Source organism: Heterocephalus glaber, unplaced genomic scaffold (genome assembly GCF_053883595.1).
Source record: "Heterocephalus glaber isolate CG9 unplaced genomic scaffold, H.glaber_assembly_v1.0 deba00000901, whole genome shotgun sequence".
In the NCBI taxonomy this organism is placed as follows: domain Eukaryota; kingdom Metazoa; phylum Chordata; class Mammalia; order Rodentia; family Bathyergidae; genus Heterocephalus; species Heterocephalus glaber.
In genome coordinates, this window is record NW_028258171.1 from 11,823,992 (window position 1) to 11,844,946 (window position 20,955).

Here is a 20,955-nt window from a genome sequence, read left to right on the forward strand (position 1 = left end):
AAATAGGGAGGACTGGAGGGGTTGAAGGGAGGGCTGGGCAAGGGTGAAAAATAAGAACCAAGAGAGACTATGGAAAGGTGCAAATTTCCAATGATGAATGTCATTATATTGTATACTTAAAATGTACCAATTATTAGAATGAATAATCGATAATGTAAAATAGGAATAAAAGGTCCAAAGGGGTAGGGGTAGTGGGAGGCACAGGGGAAAGGAAAGAAGGGAAAGGAAAAAATGATAAGTGGAAAAAATGGAAATAAAGTCTTTGTAAATAGGGAAGGGTGGAGGGCGTGAAGGGAGGGCTAGGAATGGGGAAAAAATAAGAAATAAAAATTAAAAAATAAAAAATAAATAAAATAAAAAAGAATGAAAAAGGGGAAGTCGCAACAGACCCAGCAGAAATCCAGATCATCATCAATACCTACTTCGAGAACCTGTACTTTAATAAAATGGAAAACACAGAAGAAATGGACGGATTCCTAGATACATATGAATTGGCAAAGATAAATGAAGAAGATAGAGAAATTCTAAACACCCCAATCACAATGAGTGAAATAGAAATTGTAGTAAAAAATCTACCACAAAGAAAAGCTCAGGTCCTGATGGCTTCACTGCTGAATTCTACAAGACATTTAAAGAACTATCGCCATTGCTCTTTAAATTCATCAAGGAAATTGAAAGGGAAGCAAGGCTTCCAAATTCATTCCTGGAAGCAAGTATTACTTTGATCCCAAAACCAGGGAAAGACCCAACCAAAAAAGAGAACAACAGGCCAATCTCCCTAATGAACATAGATGCAAAAATCCTCAACAAGATACTGGCAAACAGAATACAGAGGGTCATCAGGAAGATCATACACCCTGACCAAGTTGGATTTATCCCAGGGATGCAAGGATAGTTCAACATTCGTATATCAATAAATGTAATACACTATATTAACACAGTCAAGAACCAAAACCATATGATCATCTCAATAGATGCAGAAAAGGCATTGGACAACATCCAACACCCATTCATGATAAAAACCCTACAGAAAATTGGAATAGGTCTTTATCTCAACCTGATTAAGGCTATCTATGAAAAACCAAGAGCCAGCATCATACTAAATGGTCAAAAACTGAAAACTTTTCACACTAAAATTAGGAACAAGACAAGGATGCCCACTCATCACCACTCCTGTTCAATATAGTTCTGGAAACATTAGCCCCAGCAATTAGAAAACAGAAAGAAATAAAAGGAATAAAGATAGGAAAAGAAGAAGTTAAACTGTCATTATTTGCTGATGATATGATACTTTACATAGAAGACCCAAAAAAACTCAGCCAAGAGACTTCTAGACTTAATTGACAGATTCAGTAGAGTAGCTGGATAAAAGGTCAACACTCAAAAAACAATAGCCTTCTTATACACAAATAACAGACTCACTGAGAGAGAAATTAGGGAAACAATTCCTTTTACAATAGCATCCAAAAAAATGAAATATCCAAGAATCAATCTAACAAAGGAAGCAAAAGACCTCTACACTGAAAACTACAGCACTTTGAAAAAGGAGATCGAGGATATAAGAAAATGGAAAGACATCTCTTGTTCCTGGGTAGGAAGAACCAATATAGTGAAAATGGCCATACTTCCAAAACTACTATACAGATTTAATGCAAGGATGACTGAAATTCCAACAATATACTTCACAAAACTAGAAAAAACAATCCAAAAATTCATTTTGAACCAGAAGAGACCTAGAATAGCAAAAGCAATTCTAGGCGAGACATGGCAGGGGGGTATCACAATCACCAACTTGAAACTATACTACAAAGCTACTGTGATAAAAACAGCATGGCACTGGCAAAGAACCAGACCCAAGAATCACCAGAGTACATTAGAAGATGCAGAAACAACTCCAGACATGCTCAGCCACCTTATCTTTGACAAAGGAGCCAACCACCCTCACTGGAGGAAAGATAGCCTATTTAATAAATGGTGTTGGAAAAACTGGATTTCAGCCTGCCAAAGATTAAAACTAGACCCATACCTATCACCATGCACTAAACTAAGATTAAAGTGGATTAAAGATCTAAATATTACAACATAAACACTAACCTTGCTGGAAGATAAGTTAGGTAGAACTCTCAAAGACATTGGCATAGAAAAAGACTTTATGAACAAAACCTCAGTAGCACGGGAACTAGCACAAAGAATCAACAACTAGGATCTCAACTTATTAAAAAGCTTCTGCACTGCAAGAGAAACCACCAACAGAGCTAAGAAACAACCTACAATGTGGGAAAAAAATTTTAGCAGCTGTACCTTAGACAAAGGACTACTATCTAGAATATATAATGAACTGAAAAAAATCAGACCCCCCCAAATTCAAAGACTTAATTCAAAAATGGGCATCTGAAATGAACAGACATTTCTCAGACAAAGAAGTAGAAATAGCAAATAAATACATGAAAAAATGCTCAACATCACTGGTCATTCAAGAGATGCAAATGAAAACAACACTGAGATTCCACCTCACCCCAGAAAGAATGGCTGCTATCATGAAATCAACCAATAACAAATGCTGGCGGAGGTGTGGAGAAAAAGGAACCTTTCTCCATTGTTGGTGGGAGTGCAGACTGGTGCAACCACTGTGGAAATCAATATGGAGATACCTCAAAGAACTAGGGCTAAAGGTCCCATTTGACCCAGCTATTCCCCTGCTGGGTATCTTCCCCAAAGAATTAAAAGAATCATACCACAGTAATATATGTGCACCCATGTTTATAGCTAAAGCTTGCAAACAGCCCAAGTGCCCATCAACTGGAAACTGGATAAAGAAGATGTGGTTCTTTTATAAAATGGAGTACTACTCAGCCATAAAGAATGAGAAACTAGAGATATTTATAGCTAAATGGATGCACATTAAGGCCATACTCTTAAGTGAAATAAAGAGGACACACATGTGTAAATACCAAATAGTTTCTCTCGTGTGAGAAACTGAAAATGTAATTAAGGATTGAAAGGATTAAAATGAATAATTGATAATTTGAAATAGAAGAAAAGGTCCAAAGGGGTAGGAGTGGTGGGACGGGAAGGGGAAAGAAGGGAAAGGAAAAATTATGAGAAAAGAAAAAAATTGAAATGAAGTCTATGTAAATAGGGAAGGGTGGAGGAGGTGAAGGGCACACAGGTAATGGGGAAAAAAATAAGAACCAAGATACATTGTGTACAGGTACAAGCACCCAATGATAAATGTAAATTTACTGTATACCTAAAATGTACCAATAAAAGAACTTAAGGAAAAAAAATACATTCTCCTGACAGGCCCATGAAAACAAATAGAACATTTAAAAAAAAAAAAGTTAAGTGACATAAGCCAGACCCCAAAAAAAGACTAGCAACACCGCTTCTCTCACAAGTGCAAACTTAAAACAAAAAGTCAAGGTAAAGTAAGACAGTGATTACTAGGCACTGGGAGGATGTCTGCAGGAAGAGAGGGTTGACAAGAGTGTAAAAAAATGACAGATATGTCAATGCATGTCGTACACATGTATCAAAACATCATAGGGAATCCCATTTATGTACACAATTAATATGTTCATAAAATAAATAAAAAGAAAAAAAATCTGAGGTAATATTTCATTTGGGAGAAAATTCCAAAGGAAGTTTTTGTATCTTATTGATCTTTCTCTCTTAGTTTGCATTCAAAAGTGAAATGGCTGGCATAAGACTTATTTGATTTAAAACTAAGTCAGACTTAGTCTGCCAAAAGATAAAAATGACTAGGCTTGCTGGTTTGACAATTAAAACTGACCTTACAGCTAGACATGGTGGCAGCTACTTGAGAGACTGAGGGAGGAGGATTTCAAGCTCCAGGCCAGTGTAGACAACTAAGGAAGACCCTGTTGCAAAATTAAAAAATAAAAATGGCTGGGAATGTAGTTGAATGCTCCCTGGATCCAACCCCCAGTACCACAAACGAACACCTGACCTTGCTAATTAGGTTGTGTGGTAGGTATTTTCTATAAAATTAATATGGAAAACAGAACTGTAAGATAGCCCCCAAGGTGCCCATGTTTACCAGGGGTAATCAAGGTATACTGTGAATGTTTATTACAGTAAAAGACACACTGCCATTAATCCCCCTCAATGTACTCCACAACTTGAAACACACTTATCCCGTTGTTCTTCCTACTTTCTGAAGCAGCTGGGAAAGTCCTCTTTTGTGAATGTCTTTATGTGGTGTGATCATAAATATGATGAATGCTGCTGCTGGAAAGGCAGGCTTGTAAAAACATTACAGCGCGTCCTCATCCACCTTATTCACCAGATCTGGCACTGTGTGGCTGACTTCTGGCTCTTCCCCAAAGTCAAAATGACCATGAAAGATAAACATTTTTAACTGATCCGGGATTTAGAGGCAGCCACAACAGTGCACCTAACTACGCTCACAAAAGAGGACTCCCAGTATGGCTTCAGAAAGTGGCAAGAAAGATAGGATGAGCGTGTTTGAAGTGAGGGGGAGTATCCTGAGGGGAATTAATAGCAATGTGTCTTTTACTGTAATAAATTTTAAAAATTTAAACATTTACCATATTTTTGATCATTCCTCATAATGTGAAAGAATTATTTAATTCCACATATACTTTAAAAGAAGTTTTAAAAATTGGGTTTGGTTGCTTTAAATTTTTCTTATACTTATGTTAAAAAGAGTTCTTGGGGCTTATATCTTCAAAAATGGATAATAGAAATAGAAATGATGCTGAACCTTGATTCTCTCTCCAGTAAGACCCCAGCACAGGGCCGGAGATTTAGCTAAGTGGTTTTGCCGCCTGCTGCCCAAGTGCAAGGACCCGAGTTCGATTCTTGGTACAAAAAAAAAGACCCCAGCATAAATAATATTCATCCAGGAAACAAGAACTAATTTAAAAACAATACAAACATATTGCATAGGTGTTACTGAGGAACACATATTCATTAAAGCTTTATGGTGATTATTTTTCAAAACTGACACGCTGCTTTGATCAACATCTTATTAATAATTCAACTCAAAAGAAAGGTTTTGTTTGTTTTTCTTCTGTGTGTGTATGGTTCTGGGGATCAAATCCAGGGCTTCTGTACTGAACTATGTTCCTTCCTACTAACCCCTCCCCTTTAAATTTTGAGACAGGGTCTTGCTAAGTCACTAGGTTGCCAAGAGTATCATCACATCTGGTTGAAAGTTTTTAAAGCTTTGTGGTCATACAGAAAATTTTTAAAAATTCAATGTATAGGGCTGGAGATTTAGCTCAATGGTTCTGCTGCCTGCCTCACAAGCGCAAAGACCTGAGTTCGATCCTCGGTACCAAAAAACAAAAAAACAAACAAACAAAAAATTCAATGTATAGAATTTTTGCTGTTGTAAAGAAATATAAAAACAATAAAGGGATCAAAGACTTTTAAATCTAAAAATGCTGTAATTATGTAGAAGTGGGATGAAAAGTTCATAAAGAAAACAATGTAAAATTCCCAACTGCTGAAGATGCACTTTGTCATGACTATTTTAAAGGGATGATGGTGGATATCAAATTATTTTGGTAGATTCCATTAGATACATTTAAGATTGACTGAACTGTTTCACTTTAAAACCATCAGTATTTATAACACATACAAAATTATATCTTTTACAACTACTACTTACGATGAAAATTGTTAGATGTCAACATAAAGAAATGAGCTTTTCAAAGTTCTTGTGGGGATACATCAAAAAAGTTAGAAAACTGTTAATTTAGGAGGAAGAATCACCAAGGAACAGTGATTAGATACAAGTCAGGTGTGCGAGACAGGAAAGGTTGATGACTGAGCTTCTGGCTGGGGACTGGTATCCCACTTACACTGGAGATGATGAGCTGGGTTTGGGGTATGCTGTGATTATGTGGGACTGTCCTAGAGCAGCAGGGTGTAGCAGCTCTAGATGGGCTTCAGGGGAAGGAGATGATGTATGGCTAGAAAGATCTAAAGGAGAAAAAAGGCCAGCTACAGGATTATCTGAAGAAAGGGTATTCCAGGAAGAAGATACACCAAGGACAGAAGTCCTGAAGCTAGTACATGTCAGAGGTGTTACAGAAATAAGAAAGTTAGTATGGGGTAAGATCAGAGTTAGAGGGGGCTGAGAGAAACAGTAGACTGTAAGAGGGCAGAGCAGGCCATTAAGAGGACTTTTGATTTTTATTCTGAAAAGCACTAACAGAGTTTTGAACAAAAGTGACATAAACTCACTTATCTCTACTGTGCTGAAAAAAGACCAAATGGACCAAGAGTGAAGAGACCAGTTAAGAAGCTATTTCAATAATCCAGGAGACTGGAGATGATGATTTGTTTCCAGGTGGTAGAAGAACAGTCTGAAATGGTGACTTGATAAAGTTTTAGCTTGAAACAGAGTTTGAAGGATTTGATTTGCTGACAAATTAGATCTGTAGAATGAAAAGTTAAGAAACAAAAATAACTGAAGATTTTTAGTTTCAATAACTGGAAGGCTGGAGTAGACATTTACTGATAGGGAACCACTACAAAAGCAGCATGTTCTGGGGGCAAGAGGAATTCAGTATTGGTTGAAATGCCTATCACACATCTACGTGGAAATATCAAGATATAAGATGAAAGCTGCATTTTAGGAGAGGGATCTGGAGTAGGAAAATGAATTTAGGGCTGGGGATATAGCTCAGTGGTAAAGCACTTGTCTAGCATGTACAAAGTTCAGATTCAATCCTTAGGATGGAAGAACGTCAGGAAGGAAGAGAGGGAGGGAAGGAGTTTTTTTTAAAGGAAGGAGAAAGGGAAAAGAAGGGAAAGGAAGAGAAGAGAAGGGAGAAAAAAGGGGGAAAAATAAAACAATATAAGCCAGGAGTAGTGGTACATACCTGTAATACCAGTACATACCTGTAATACCAGAGGACGAGGCAGGATAACTGCAAGTTTGATTCCCACCTGGGCAACTTAGCAAAACCCGTCTCAAAATAATAATAATGCAATAACAATAAAAAAAAACCCAGCTGGAGATGTAGCTCAGTACAAAGGCCCTGTGTTCAATCCCCAGTATGGATGGATGGATAGAAGGAAGGAAAAAGAGGAAAAAAGAAGGAAGAAGAAAAGGAAAGAAAGAAAAGACGTCTATAACAACTAAGATCTAGGGAAGTCAGAATGATATGGTTTGGAAGATGAAGAACAATCAAGACAGAAGACCTAGAAAGAGTACAGAATCTAAAAAACCCCAGAAGGAATCTCTAAAATCCCAGGGAGTTTGGTGTTTGGGAAACCAAGAAAAGGATTTCAAAGAAGGAAGAAATCAACTATCAGAAATAGTGCTATGGATCAGGTAAAAAAGATTACAATGTTTTTCAAGTAACAAGTAGAGATGGAGTTTACAAAATGGTTTAATGAACCAAACTAGAGTAAACTTTAGCCAATACTAGTTCTTGTACATAGATTTTTTTAATGCTATTTTCATTTGTGCTGCTTCACTAATACACATTAAAATGTGAGGCTCAGTGTGATGGTGCACACCTGTGCATCCCAGCATTCAGGAGACTGAGGCAGGAGGATTGCTGAGAGTTCGAGGCCAGCCTGGGCTACATAGTGAATTTAAGGCCAGCCTGAACCACATAGCAAGACCCTGTCTCCAAGAGAGAGAGGAAAAAAAAGGTGAATTACATAATACCTTATACATTTATACATTTCAAAATGCTTTTACTCAACTATCACGCTTATGAAAAGAAAATAAGAATTTTATGTTGTTAATTTTTAATTTTACTACATGAGATAATGCTAACTCCATTAGTTACATTAAAATTCCTTCCTCATTGAAATACACAGGCTAACAGAGGCTATATTCAAACTACTAGTCCCTTGAAAGAGAGGCCATGGTTAATATAAAAGACATATATTTGATTTATGTCAAGTGGTAACTCAGGTAATGCTTTGGATACTCAACATAAAACACTTTAATGGAATACTATTGCTCCAAATATACCATACCAAAATTAAACTGAAAATAGAAAAAGGCTAATAAATCACAACTGACAGAGCTAAATGCAGCAAGTTAAAATGCAGTTCTAATGCTCATCCAGTTCTGTCTGAACCCCTTGGGTCAGTTTGGGTCATTACTTGTTTGGAATAATTCCAAATGATTCCCTTGCGATCTATTGTTATATTTAGTGGCTATAGGAAATTCAGAGCAAGCCTCATGTCATAAAAATCACAAGATCTCTATTAGTTTCTGGCTTTCACCTGGTGTGATCTTTTCAAAAAGCAACTTTGATCGAGGTAATCTAACTGCTTTGGTACATAAGTGAAAACCTTACACAACTTTCTAGTCCTAGGTCTACATATATAGTTTACCATACTGACCTCATCTTATTCTCCAACTCTTTAAAACAAGTCAGATTCCTACTTTTCCCTCTGCCTCAAATCTCTTCTCCCCCTTCGTTTTGTTAATACTTATCGATCTTTCAGATAATTATGACTTTGTCTTCCCAGGCCTCTCTGCCACAGTCATTTTGAATGCAAGCTTCATTAGGAATAGTGCCCAGCACATAGGAGATACTTAGTAATATATCTTCCAATCATTCTATACTTTTACAGTATTCTAAAACAAACTTCCAAGGAAGAAACACTAGAATCTTCCAGATTTCAAATTTCACAAGAACATTTCTCAAAGTCCGTAACTTCTTTTTCCTTGCTATACCTGCCATTAATTAACCCAGACCTTCTCTCACATTCCTTGCCTTTTACACAGATATCTAGCAGCACACTGTCACAGGGCGAGGAGGCTGGTATCTAACCCAAATCAAATTAGACCCAGGAATTCAACCAATTCTATTGCTCTCTGACATTCATGGCTAGCCTGGTAAGGAACATGGGTTTTTTTTAGTATCTACAAAGGAAATATAAGAGCCTGAAAAATCTGATAAAATGATTTTAAAGCACATCTCCCATATGAAGAATGAGGATTTATCTCAGATACAATCAAGTAGCACACAAAGCACAGAAGGCATTTCAAAGACAAAGGTAATAAACTACATTTACAAATATACCCGATGCTCTTTTTTTCCCCAAGTAATATGAGAACTTCAATGTTCTTGGAGAGTAGGAGTGAAAGCATTTAAGTTGTTGGCTCTTTTAGGGAAGATACATAATTTAGCAGTAATGCTAACAATCCATGTATTATCCATTAGTAGTGTCATGTCACTTTGTAGCTCTCTATGTGTTTTTAGATGCTCTGAGTGAGGTTTTGTTTTAAAAGTTAAAGAAACTGGGAGTGTAGATCAGTGATGCCCAGCACAAGAAAAGAAAATAAAAGGTAAAGAGCAAACAAACAAAAAGCTAAGGAACACCGCAATTCTTTCCTTTTTATTTTATTTTTTGAGAGAGTCTGCCTCAGCCTCCCAAGTGCTGGGATTTCTTTTTCTTAAATGGAATATTTTACAAATTTGCTCATCCTTGCACAGGGCTAATGCTAATCTTCTGGCATTCCAACTTTAGTGTATGGATTGCAGAAGTGATCACTTCTTGCCTTTTCAATGTCAACACTGGTGATTTTGCCCCTTCACACACACATTCAACCTTCACAGAAATCAGCCAAAACTTGAAACCAAGCAAAAGAATACTGTTTTCAGTGCACTACTCTGCTTGAACCTTCAATCACTTAATTGACTAGGCTATTTTACAAATCTGTAAAGTTTACTTACAGAATTTTGGCTGGTAGAGATGTAAATAATTTCTATCTAGTGGAAAAGATAACCCAAAACTTAATCTTTTGTGCTCTTGCCGGATGCTAATCCTGTATCTAATCCATAACTTTAACTTTTCTTTATTAAATGGTCTGTAAGTAATCCAATGTAAATATGAGTAGCCTTTAATATACTACTAAATCCCTCATTAAATGAGTTGAAATTATTGACACATGATGACCTCATCAACACATTTACACCAAAAGTCATGATTTTACCTTTCTGAAAATTTTATTTTAGCAGTTTTGAAGGTTCTGCCACCATGCAGAGGTGGGCTGACCTAACAACCAATTAAACTACATTGCTCCTTTCACACATACACAGGTATTCTGCTAAAGAAATCTGAGCTCAGAACTGCTATCTCATTTACATAAACCAAAACTCAAAACTTTAGAATTTTTGGTCTAGCAGTGATGGGGAACCTTTTAGAGATTGAGTGCCCAACTGCAACCCAAGGCCCACTTATTTATCTCAAAGTACCAACACTGTAATTAAACCTAAATACTGAGGTTTTAGTTTAGAAAAAAACAACTCTAGGGTCAGGGATTTAGCTCAGTGGCACCGTGCCTGCCTGGCAAGCGCAAGGTCCTGAGTTCAATCCCCAGTACAAAAAAAAAAAAAAAGAAGGAAAGAAAAAAAACAACTCTATATTAACATCTTATGTCTTAAAAGAAAAGCAAATAACACGTGTGCCATAGGTTTGCTACCACTGGTCTAGATGGTAAATACCTTTTAGAGCAGGCCTTTTTAAAAAAAAATTCATCTTTATATTCTTAGGGTCCAGCATGGTGCCATGACCTAAAATGTATTCAATAAATGTTAAATGAATGCAGAAAGTTAGAATGCATCATCTGTTCAATGGCAACACCAACTGGAGGAGAGAAATATTACAGTCAAATCCTAGCAGTCTTTGTAACTAACTATATCATCAGCTGGAGAAGGGAGGTCAAGTTCTAGATTTTTTTTTTCATTGCTGAGGATGAAATCTAGAGCCTCACGGATGCTAGGCGAGAGCTCTACCACTAAGCTACAGCCTTAGCCCTAGATATTTTGATGTAGTTGCCCCAGAAATGGTAGAAACTCTTAATTGTACAAAGATATGGTTGATATATACCAGTGAAGGTGAACCTTTTAGAGATTTCAATGATGACAAACAGCTGGCTGTAGCATGTGTGCCATAGGTCCGTCACCACAGAGAATTTAAAACTTCCTGCAAAGAGTGAATTTTGAGCATCTAAATGCTGTAACTTTTATCAGGCACTACAATCCTACATGTTGCAAATATCACAAAACTAGATATAGTCCAAATGGCTTTCACCAAAAATTTTCCAAAAATATTTTTAAAAAAAGTTTTCCATGCTGGGGATTTAGCTCAGTGGTTCCACCACCTGCCACACAAGTACAAGGACTCGAGTTCGATCCCCGGTACCCAAAAAAAAAGTTTTCCATGGGAATGTACCTCAATTCTATAACAGCAAGGCAATAAATTAATACAATTTGCTTTTTAAGTTCACCACAAAGACCAAATTTTCTGACATGCATTTATTTCATTAGTAAAGGATACACCACAACTGTGGAATACAGTACAGTTATTTATGACACCTGACAAGCACAATGTATGAATACAAAGTAAGAGGACCAAAGCAATGGACTAGGATTGGATGCTAGTCCTGGTTTTGTTTCTAACCTAGCCTAGAAAACCAAATCTGTCTCTACATACAAAGGGTTATTAGGGTCAAAGTTACCTATACTTAAATGCTATTTGCTACCAAAAAGTATAATGGGCACATATATACTTGCACCACATCACCAACAATACAAGTACAGACCTACCTGGTAACTGCACTCACACTTCTGTGTGGTAGAAAGCCTAATTACTATCTAAGCATTTCCCCCTTCACTCTTAATTCAGGCCAGAGTTCATTATCACCACACACTTTCCATTTTGTTCTTTCTCCTTAGAGGATTGGGCTACACACGGAAGGAAGGTCGATTTAATACTCTGGAAGCTGGTACACCAGTGAAATGACAGTCAATTCCATCAAGTTCTTTAAAGATATGACTTGGTGTTTGTCCCAAGGGAAGCAATGTCTCCCAGTAAGAATTAGGAAAATAGAAAATCTGAAATTCTGGAATGCATGAGAGAAAGGTTTGAACTTTTAAAAGACACTACTATATGAAAAATTATTTTCCAAATGCAGTCTTCCAAATTGTTTCTTTACTAAATTAAAATTTATTCTTGGATATTTTGCACAAAAGGCAAAAGAGACTAAGTTTGCATCAATGGCAAAGGCTTGATTAGCTAAACTTGAACCCACGTAGATCTTTAAATTTCTCTTGACCTTACAAAAAGAATCTATTGCAAAAAATGACAGTATAATTATTCCCTAAATTCAGGGAAGGAGACTGACACCATGTACAGGACAGATGCACCCTAGCAACGCACCCAAACTTGGAAGGCCTGATTTGTATAAGCTGCTCCTTTTTTGTTCCTTGAAGTGATTTCAGGCTCTAAATCGAACTCTGGGAAGAAGAAAACTGACCAAATTATGTAAGGGAAATCTCTTGTATTCAGGTGAGACATCTTTCACAGGGAGTAGGGAGGTGGTTTAGATTTACCTCAAGAACTGAAAAATGAGAATTATGACTCACTGGCATTTCACACATGTGAAACACATCCATATTAGAAAAAAGCATTGTCTCACGCGTGAGTGGACAACCCTGACAAGCAAATTGCCTGGGGGGTGGGCAAAGAACTTAATTAAAAAGTAATTCCCTGACCTGAAAGTGTGCTTTTGTTTGCGATACTGTTTAGCATCGGTGGGACTTTCTCTTGCCCGAATCCGGCCTAAGGACAACAAATTGGTCAACGACGGAAGTTGCCTGCCTGCAACATGAAATCCAGTTTTATGATCATAACAAAACCTTCCTTCCGGGACCGGACCAAAAGAAAAAAACCAACTTGAGCAAACGTCCTTCAAGATGCAACAGGCAATGACGAGTCCCGAACAGCAACGGCTGGACCCCGGGGACCCGAGCGCGGGGAGGACGGGGCGGCTCGGGTTACAACTCCGCCGCGGCGGGCCGGGCACCCCGATCTCCCCCCGGGGCTGGCCGCCCAGGCACTGACCTTCCGCAGGGCCGAGACCAGCAGTCCCCGCCATTTCGAGCTGTTTTCCTCGCTGAAGAACTCATACGGCTGCGGCGCCTGCTGCATGGCCCCGGCCGCAGTGCCTCCGCATCAGGGGCCGCGGGCCTGACGCGCAGGGCGCGGGCCGCCTCGCCTCGCCCGCGGCCGCCGCCTCCCCGCCTGGCCCGGGCCGCAGCCACGGCCGAGGCGGCTGGGAGCGGCACCGGCGGGCGGGCGGACGGGCGCGGCGGCTTCCTCGGCCCAGGCGGCTCTGGCCTCGAGCAGCGCCCGCGGGAGAAGCGCGGCGAGCCCCTCGGCGGGCGGCTCCTCCTCTTTGTCCGCGCCCGCAGCTCGCCGGGGGTCCCGCCGGCCTCGTCCCTGCGCGGACTCCCGCTACAGTCGCGGCGCGCGGACAGTGGCAGCGGCGGCTGCTCTCTTCATCGCCTCCTCCCCTCCCTCCTGACAGGCGACGCCGCCCGGCGCGGCCTGGCCGAGTCACCTCCACGGGGCCCTGGGGACCGGGCGTGCGCGTCGAGGCAGCGAGCCCGACTCCCGCGCGCACTGCGCCGGCCTCCACCGCCCCTCAGCAGCCGCGCGCTGCGCCCCCGGGCCACCGCCGCGCTCCGGGTCCCCGCGGTCGCGGCTCGGCCCGCCCCCTCGGCGCGGCGCTCACTATCCCAAGCCGCCGGCGGAGCCCGCACGGAGCATGCGCGGCGCGGGGCGGGCTGAGGCGCCGGCCGGGCGCGGGACGCGGGGGCCTGGATGGGGGTGTCCTCCTGTCCTGGGAACTTAGCGGAGGGCTGCTGCGGACACAAGCCCGAACTTTCTGGCTGCTTCTAACACACGCACGCCTTCCTCTCGACCTCGCCGAGGCGGTGCCGAGCCAGTGCCTCTTGCTGAGCCTGGAGGAGCAGGGCTGCAGTCGTGGGAGGCAGAAGAGGGGTGTGGAGAGAACAGGGCGCTGGGGCTGCTACGTTATTTCGCGTATTTGTGCTCTCCACGGTTTCTTTGTATATAGGACGATAGGAACTATTTCCTAGGGTGGTGTCAGTACATGGTTGTAGGGCCAAAAGAGAGAAAAACGACACTAATGGAGCTAGAATTTAAAGATCCTTCACTTGAATAGGCCCCTTGCGTATTCACAAAAATCACACCGTTAATAAAACTTTCAGATGATATGTTTATATTGTTTTCCAAACCGTGCCCTTTAAATAATAGAGGGTGCTGATTCTACAACTCCTCTATCTGCCCATGGTTCTCAGCCATACTCATTAGCAACCCAGAACAGGTGTTCTGATCCTAAGCTTTTCTGAGTTGCAGAAGCATTGACTCTAGAAACGCTATCATTAGCACAAATTGGATCCCACTAAAATGCCAAGCACGTGACTTTTGACAGGTTGTAAAGAATGCAGTCATGTACTGTCTGTCCCCAGCCACCCATGGGGAAGAAGGGAAAGGGAGAAGGTGGAGGAAAAAAAAAAAAAAAAGCCCGTGGCACAATTTTTTTTTCCATAATCAGAAGCTGCGCAGCTACTTCCCCAACACACACCATTTTGTCATCTTGGCAAAACGCCAACGGCAGACTTGTAAAACGTAGGAGATCATTTTTCTAATCCAAGAATGTTCTGTAATGAACGGCCACATCCACAATCACAGTGGTACTTGGGATAAAACGTAGAATCATGCAAAGCTTGTATTTCCCCAGTTAATCTTTAAAGACTTTGACATGTAGAGAGGGTCCTTACTTTCCTCTCCTGCTCCCATACCCCATCTTTAAGCTAACTGGGCTGTCAGATTACTAGACTGTACCGTACTTTCCCCCAGATGAATAACATTGTTGGTGGGAAGCTTTATTTTTAGCCAAGAATATTGGAAGGCTTCTCTGGGCCTAATCTGGCCTGCAGACACATTTTGTTTAGCCAAAGCTAAACAAAGCTTTATTTAAAATTTTAAAATGGTTGTTACCATTTTAAAGTCAAGACGTTCCATATAAAATCTGTATTTCCAGCTTCTCTTGACAAAGATCTGGCAACACTATTGCATTTGTGTATGGAGTAATCAGCAGGCGCCAGGTAGTGGCTGCCCTCTCTGAGAAAGTATGCCATCCCATTTTCAGTTGGCTATGATCCCCACCTGGCACTCTGCACCCTTTTATGTAACCTGCCTCGTTTCCACAGGCATCTGAGTTGTGATCACTGGGCTAGGAAAGTAGAAATGTGATCCAGGTGCATATGGACGATAATCCAGGAATGACACCAGTGAAACGTTTTCCAGCCAGCCAAGTAGGCCATCTAGACAACAAAAAAGTTAGATCCACACCACACATACTACACTACCATAAATTCCTGCTATACCAAAGATTTACACATGACAAACCAGAAAATTGTTTGTAAGCTCAGAGTACAAAAGATCCTTTTTTTCCCCCTGTGGTGGGGTTTGAACCCAGGGCCTCACAAATGCTACGCAAGCAACAAAAAATCTTTTCATATGACACAAAATTCAGATTGATAATCTGAATCGTGAGCCCCATACTGCAAAAGAAAAAAAAAAAGCACAAGCTAAGTCCAAAGGGAAACTATCTGGAACTCATTTTTGCAGTGTTAATTTCCCTAACATATAAAAGTGTTCCTGCAGACCCAGGGATTTAACTCAGTGGCACTGCCATCTGCCTCACAAGTGCAAGGTCATGAGTTCGATACTCAGTACCAAAAAAAAAAAACTGTTCCTACAAAGTAAGACTAAAACTCAGTAAGAGAAAAAAAAAATGTAGGTCACAGAAACGAAAATATACATGTCTCAAACATACTGCATTCAAGAAAACAACAAATTCAAAGTATACTGTTATTTGATCAAAACGTTTGATTCACACATCATATGACGGTGAAGATACAAAAAAACAGGCACTCTATGATTGGTGGGAGTGCAAATTATATCGACTTCCATCCAGGAGAATTATTTGGTACCTATTAAGGTTTCAAGAAGCCAGACAGGATGGCACATATCAATAGTCCCAAATACTCTGGTGGCTGGGGTAGGAAGATCACTTGAGCCCAGGAGTTGGAAGCCAGCCTGGGCAACACTGAAAGATTTCAACTCAAAAAGGAAACAAAACAAAACCAACAAAGTTTGAAAGATACATATCTTTTGACTTAGCAAATTCTAAGAATACATCCCCGACATACACAGTACCCAGACTTGTTCATATGGAAAATCACTTGACAAAAGGTGTTGTTATAGCAAAAACAAAACAAAAACATACCCTACAGTTTAAATAATCTTCAGTAGTACTAGGGTTTCAGCTGCATAATAATAGTAAATCCATATAATGAAACCTATGAAGTTATTGTAAAATTACCAGGCCTCTGTGTAATATTCTCCAAGACATAGTGCAAGGTGAAAAGAGCAGGATGGTTATCATATGCAGAATATGGTACCATTGGTATTTTTTAAAGTAGGTAATATTTTATGTATATAAATATAATTTCTCTGCAAGGCTACACAAGAGTTTTGTTGCCATGGGGACTAAAACTGGACAGCTGGAGGAGAGAAGGGTCTCTTTCACTCTGTACCTTTTGGTAACTTTGAATTTTCAACCATATGAATGTGTTATTTGCTCAAAACATTAAGTCTTCTTCAATGAAAAATTTCCAGCCTGATTATAAATTTCATCTTCAAATGTTAAAAAATGCAAGTATTAATCACACTGACATTCTAAGAGGGTGTATGTACATATAATAAAAAGCTCAACCACAAATCTGAACTGAAATTAACATGCTAATTACTATATTCATAATTTGATATATAGTAATTTTGCTTGCCTTTTCCAGATTTAGACTGGCTTTGAGAGATAATTTCAATGACCCAATCATATGTTTCATTTTAAAAGGTAGTTAAAATTTTACCACAATATTCTTCCAGCAAAAAACATTTTCAAGAAAGACTTACTCAATGTTTCTCCCATTTACTATTTTTTATACTTCCTCAATTTATTTAAAACTACAAGTGCTGCCAGTCAGTAACAAACCAAAGCAACACCACAGGAAACAATAAATGTTGTTGTCACTCACTTTCACGGTTCACTGCTATGGCTAACTTTGGTCTTCATACAGTCCATTTGCCTGAAAGAAGTTGCAGCAGACACTTTATGGTAGGTTCATGCCCAAAAACTCTACCCACTGGAAGAGACTGCGTACAAAATGCCTTCCCAAGAGGAACTATAGTGTTGAATGAAATTCCAAAAGATTTATTGTGCCATCCTACCAAAAAAAAAGCATTAGGGTTTATGCAACCTGCTACTTAACTGAAATGACATTACTGTTTCTCTGGAGTATAAAGATTACACTGAGAGGGGGCTGGGGATGTAGCTCATTGGTGCAGCACCTGCCTGGAAAGCATGAGGCCCTGAGTTTGATTCCCAGTAACACTCCCTTCCCCCGACACTAAAAGATTACACTTACCTGTTGCCACCACTACCAGATGGAAAGTAATATTTTACAAGTAGTTGTCTCAGACACCAACTCATATAGTAAAAGTGGAAAGGAAAGACACCATTCAAGTCCTTCCTTTGGTATTGTTGCAATAAAATCCTCCAAGTCTTGATGGTTATCAAGTTGAGCTGTTAAGAACAGCTGTATACATAATCTGACATTCTAAGAGGCAGTACAGCTACCAGCCAAAGGTTGGTTTGTCAATAATCATACATGTATATGGGTCCTGCTCACAGAATATGGAACTTAGTAAAAAGAAATAAAGCAAATATTGTCTTATTTGTCCCAAAGTGTCAACAATTATAGTAATTTTCCTAAATTCTTTACTATTTGTGACCAACTAGGTATGCTGGCTATAGCATGCAGCGGGCAACAGACACTTATCCTTCTACTGTCACAGATTGAAAGCTAAAAGAAGTATTTTCCAGTTTCCCTTGCAGCCAGGGTTGGTTCTGGATATGACTTAGGTTGGGGCTATCAAATACACTGAAATGAGCCTCTAGAAGGCAGGAGTGAGCTCTAAGTTGCTGATCTGGTATTTCTGCTGGCAAACATGATTCCGTCACTAGTCTTGTATAGCAGAGGTGATGACTTAGATACACTGTGTGCTGTGGGTGGATCAAACATGGTATGATCAAAAAGTACAGGGAACACTCATTTTTATTTTTAAAAATATTCATTACAGTAAAAGACACATGGCCATTCATCCCCTTCAAAATACTTCCCTCACTTTGAATACACTCATCCTATCATTCTTGCCACTTTCTTCTTTTTAGTTTTCCCCTACCAGGGATCAAACTGAGGACCTTGGGCTTGCCAGGCAGGCACAGTGCCACTGAGCTACATCCCCGGCCCCTTTCCACTCTCTGAAGCAGTTCTGGAAGTTTTCTGTGTCTTAGTTGCATTATTGTGGCTGTCTCGATGTCTTCATCAATTTACAGTACTTACCTTTCATGGACATTTTGACTTTGGGGAAGAGACAACAGGTTCACAGAGGTGAATAAGGTGGATAAGCACATACTGGAATGTTTTTATGAGCTCCCTTTTCAATAGGATGATAGTTGGCAGCAACATTTGCTGTATTTTTTTAATCACACCTCATAAAGACACTGATGAAAGAGGACTCGCAGAACTGCTTCAGAAAATGGCAAGAGTGATGGGATAAGTGGTTTAAAGTGAGGAAAGCATTTTGAAGGGGATTCATGGCAATGTCTTTTACAGTAATACATTTCAAGCATTCACTCTATATTTTGATCACACCTCATAGCTGTTTTGTGGCCTGGTTCATGGTGAGGTTTTGAGACTTGTTCCAGAAAGCCCAACCCAGTATACTTCATCAGCCTTCTAATGCTGTTGTGTGTCTTAGAATGAACTTTTCTCACTTAACTAGCTAGAGTTAATTCTACTCCCTGGAACAAAACCCAAAATAATATACTAAAAAGCAAAAGTCTCCTCCCTCAGTACAAGAAAATGTGGTGTGCTTATTTATATCACTACCCATGACAAAGTATTGTTGTATTAACTGCAATATTCTCTTCTTTTCACAGATACTCAAACTTCAGGGTTTTGGTTTTGGTTTTTGAGATGGGGGTCTTGCTACACCACTAAGGCTGGCCTCAAATGATACTCCTGCCTCAGCCTCCCAAGTAGCTGGGACTATAGGCAAGGGCCTTCACACTTGGCCAAACTTGAGGGGGTTTTTTTTTGTTGTTTGTTTTTTGTCCAATGCATGTTTACCCTCTACTTTGGGAAAAGATAGTATGTTATTTTGGTGTAATCCATGATGGGATCCTCCTGAAAATTCTTGCTGGTATTCTTGGAAGCTGAATGGTTTGGAATAACCCTTCAGATTCTCTTCAATCATATGGTTCTCATCCACCGTAACCATTCTTAGAATAAATGTTATCAATACGCGCTTCTTCCATAAAACCATTATCCTCTCAATTGGAAATGCTGGCAGAATCTTGTAATTCTCAGTATCATGTCAACCTTATTAAAATAACAAAGTATTTAATACTAGGCTTTTTTGTTTCTTTAATTCTAAAAAACTTACCAAGTAATTCTGGAGAAAAGTCTAAATCGAAAGTACATTTAAAAGTTCACCACCAACCACAAAATTCTAACATGTAAATTGAAAGCAAAAAGCATCTTTATATCTCTAAGTCCCAAGGCACAATATTGGATCTCAGGAGGAAATTTTTTCCGATTTGCCTGTAACATTATCAACATTCTTTGTTCCATTATTTATTTTTATGGTGCTAGGGACGAAACCTGGGGCTTCAGGCATACTAATAAGCACACGCTGTACCACTGAGCTACACCTCTATCCATCGGCTCTTAGGATCCTGGCAATCAAATCTTTGTATATGTCCCAGCTGGAATGACTGAACAAGAATCTAAGGAAAAAGGCAATCAGAGGTCAACGGAGCTAGACATTCTGGGAAACAACTATCTGTAGCCATTGTGACTGGGAGGGCCTGTCCCTAATCCTACTCAGATACCCAAAAAACACCCTGTTCATAAAGAACAACTCTTACATTCTCAGTGGAGAAAGTTAAGTAAAATTAAGTTCAAATGACATGGGGGAAAAAAATCAGCCCTACAGCCCTTTCATTCTATGGCATAACTGTTTCAGAGCAACAGTTAAAAGAGGTAATGCTAAAGATAAAATTTTAAGCAAAACTCGGCTGAAATTCAAGTTTCTCTAATGAGAGATATCCCTCTGTTGCCACTGCCCCTCAGGACTTGTCCTAAATTTAAAGTGGGGGCCCCCTGGGCAACCCAAGTCATGCCATCACACACATCTCTTGCCACATCTCAAAGGTAAAATTTCTCATTGTACCCAACAGGCAAAAGAATCTTAAAATAACTTTTATGTCAGACCCTTCCCTTGGCAGAAAATAATAGCACTTGATAAAAAAGAACATGATCCTTTCTAGGATTTGGGCCTACAAAAGTAGAGTTGGGATGGGTGAGGGGGAAGAGAAAGGGAAAGTAGGATAGATATTCCATATACAGGAATCTAATAACCTCAATGAATGTAAACATTATATGTCATAAACATGAGCTAAGATTAATAATATCAATAAGAATGAAAATGAAGAAAAGGGAATTAGAGGAGGGAGGGATGGGAAGGGGATTTTAAAAAAAGACAGCAAGCTGTATTATATACATGCACCCATTAACCAAGATGACTGTAAAATGCACGTACTGCAAACATGTACTAAGAAAAAAAAGAAAGGTGGAGTTGGTTGGTATCACCATTGTTCTTTCCTTTGGGGCTCTGAGGTCTTATTTCCATTCTTAAAGTCTTTAATAGGTACAAACTACTGAAAACATTTTTAGGCATCTTTCTTTTTTCTAACCACTTTGCTCTGTCATTGCCCTCACCTTCTACCTTAAATCCTGATGAAAAGATTTCAAGAACTCCCTCAGTATACTAGAAAAATTTAGCAACTAACTTCCCAATTCCTCCTTAAAAATCTTTACAATATGTTTAGATAATAAACAGTTTATATGCAAAAAGATGAGGAAAAATCTGAACAAAGTAGCCTACACATAAATCAAGGGCCCAAGAGGCAGAGCCAGCTCC

General features: G+C 39.6%; 1 protein-coding gene and 1 pseudogene across 3 annotated transcripts in view; both read right to left on the reverse strand.

Annotated features, from left to right (window-relative positions):
* The window catches only part of Sos2 (SOS Ras/Rho guanine nucleotide exchange factor 2), a 93,778-nt gene extending 80,264 nt beyond the window's left edge, over positions 1 to 13,514 (reverse strand). For 2 of the 3 annotated variants that reach the window (XM_087208073.1, XM_087208072.1), the window contains exon 1: positions 12,877 to 13,514. In XM_087208073.1, the coding sequence (XP_087064199.1) occupies positions 12,877 to 12,963 (87 nt within the window). In that variant the 5' untranslated portion in view covers positions 12,964 to 13,514. The remainder of the gene's footprint in view (positions 1 to 12,876) is intronic. The other variant, XM_004835579.3, reaches the window with a different exon arrangement.
* LOC147828829 (U6 spliceosomal RNA) lies at positions 9,423 to 9,522 on the reverse strand (annotated as a pseudogene).
* Positions 13,515 to 20,955: the final 7,441 nt, after the last annotated feature.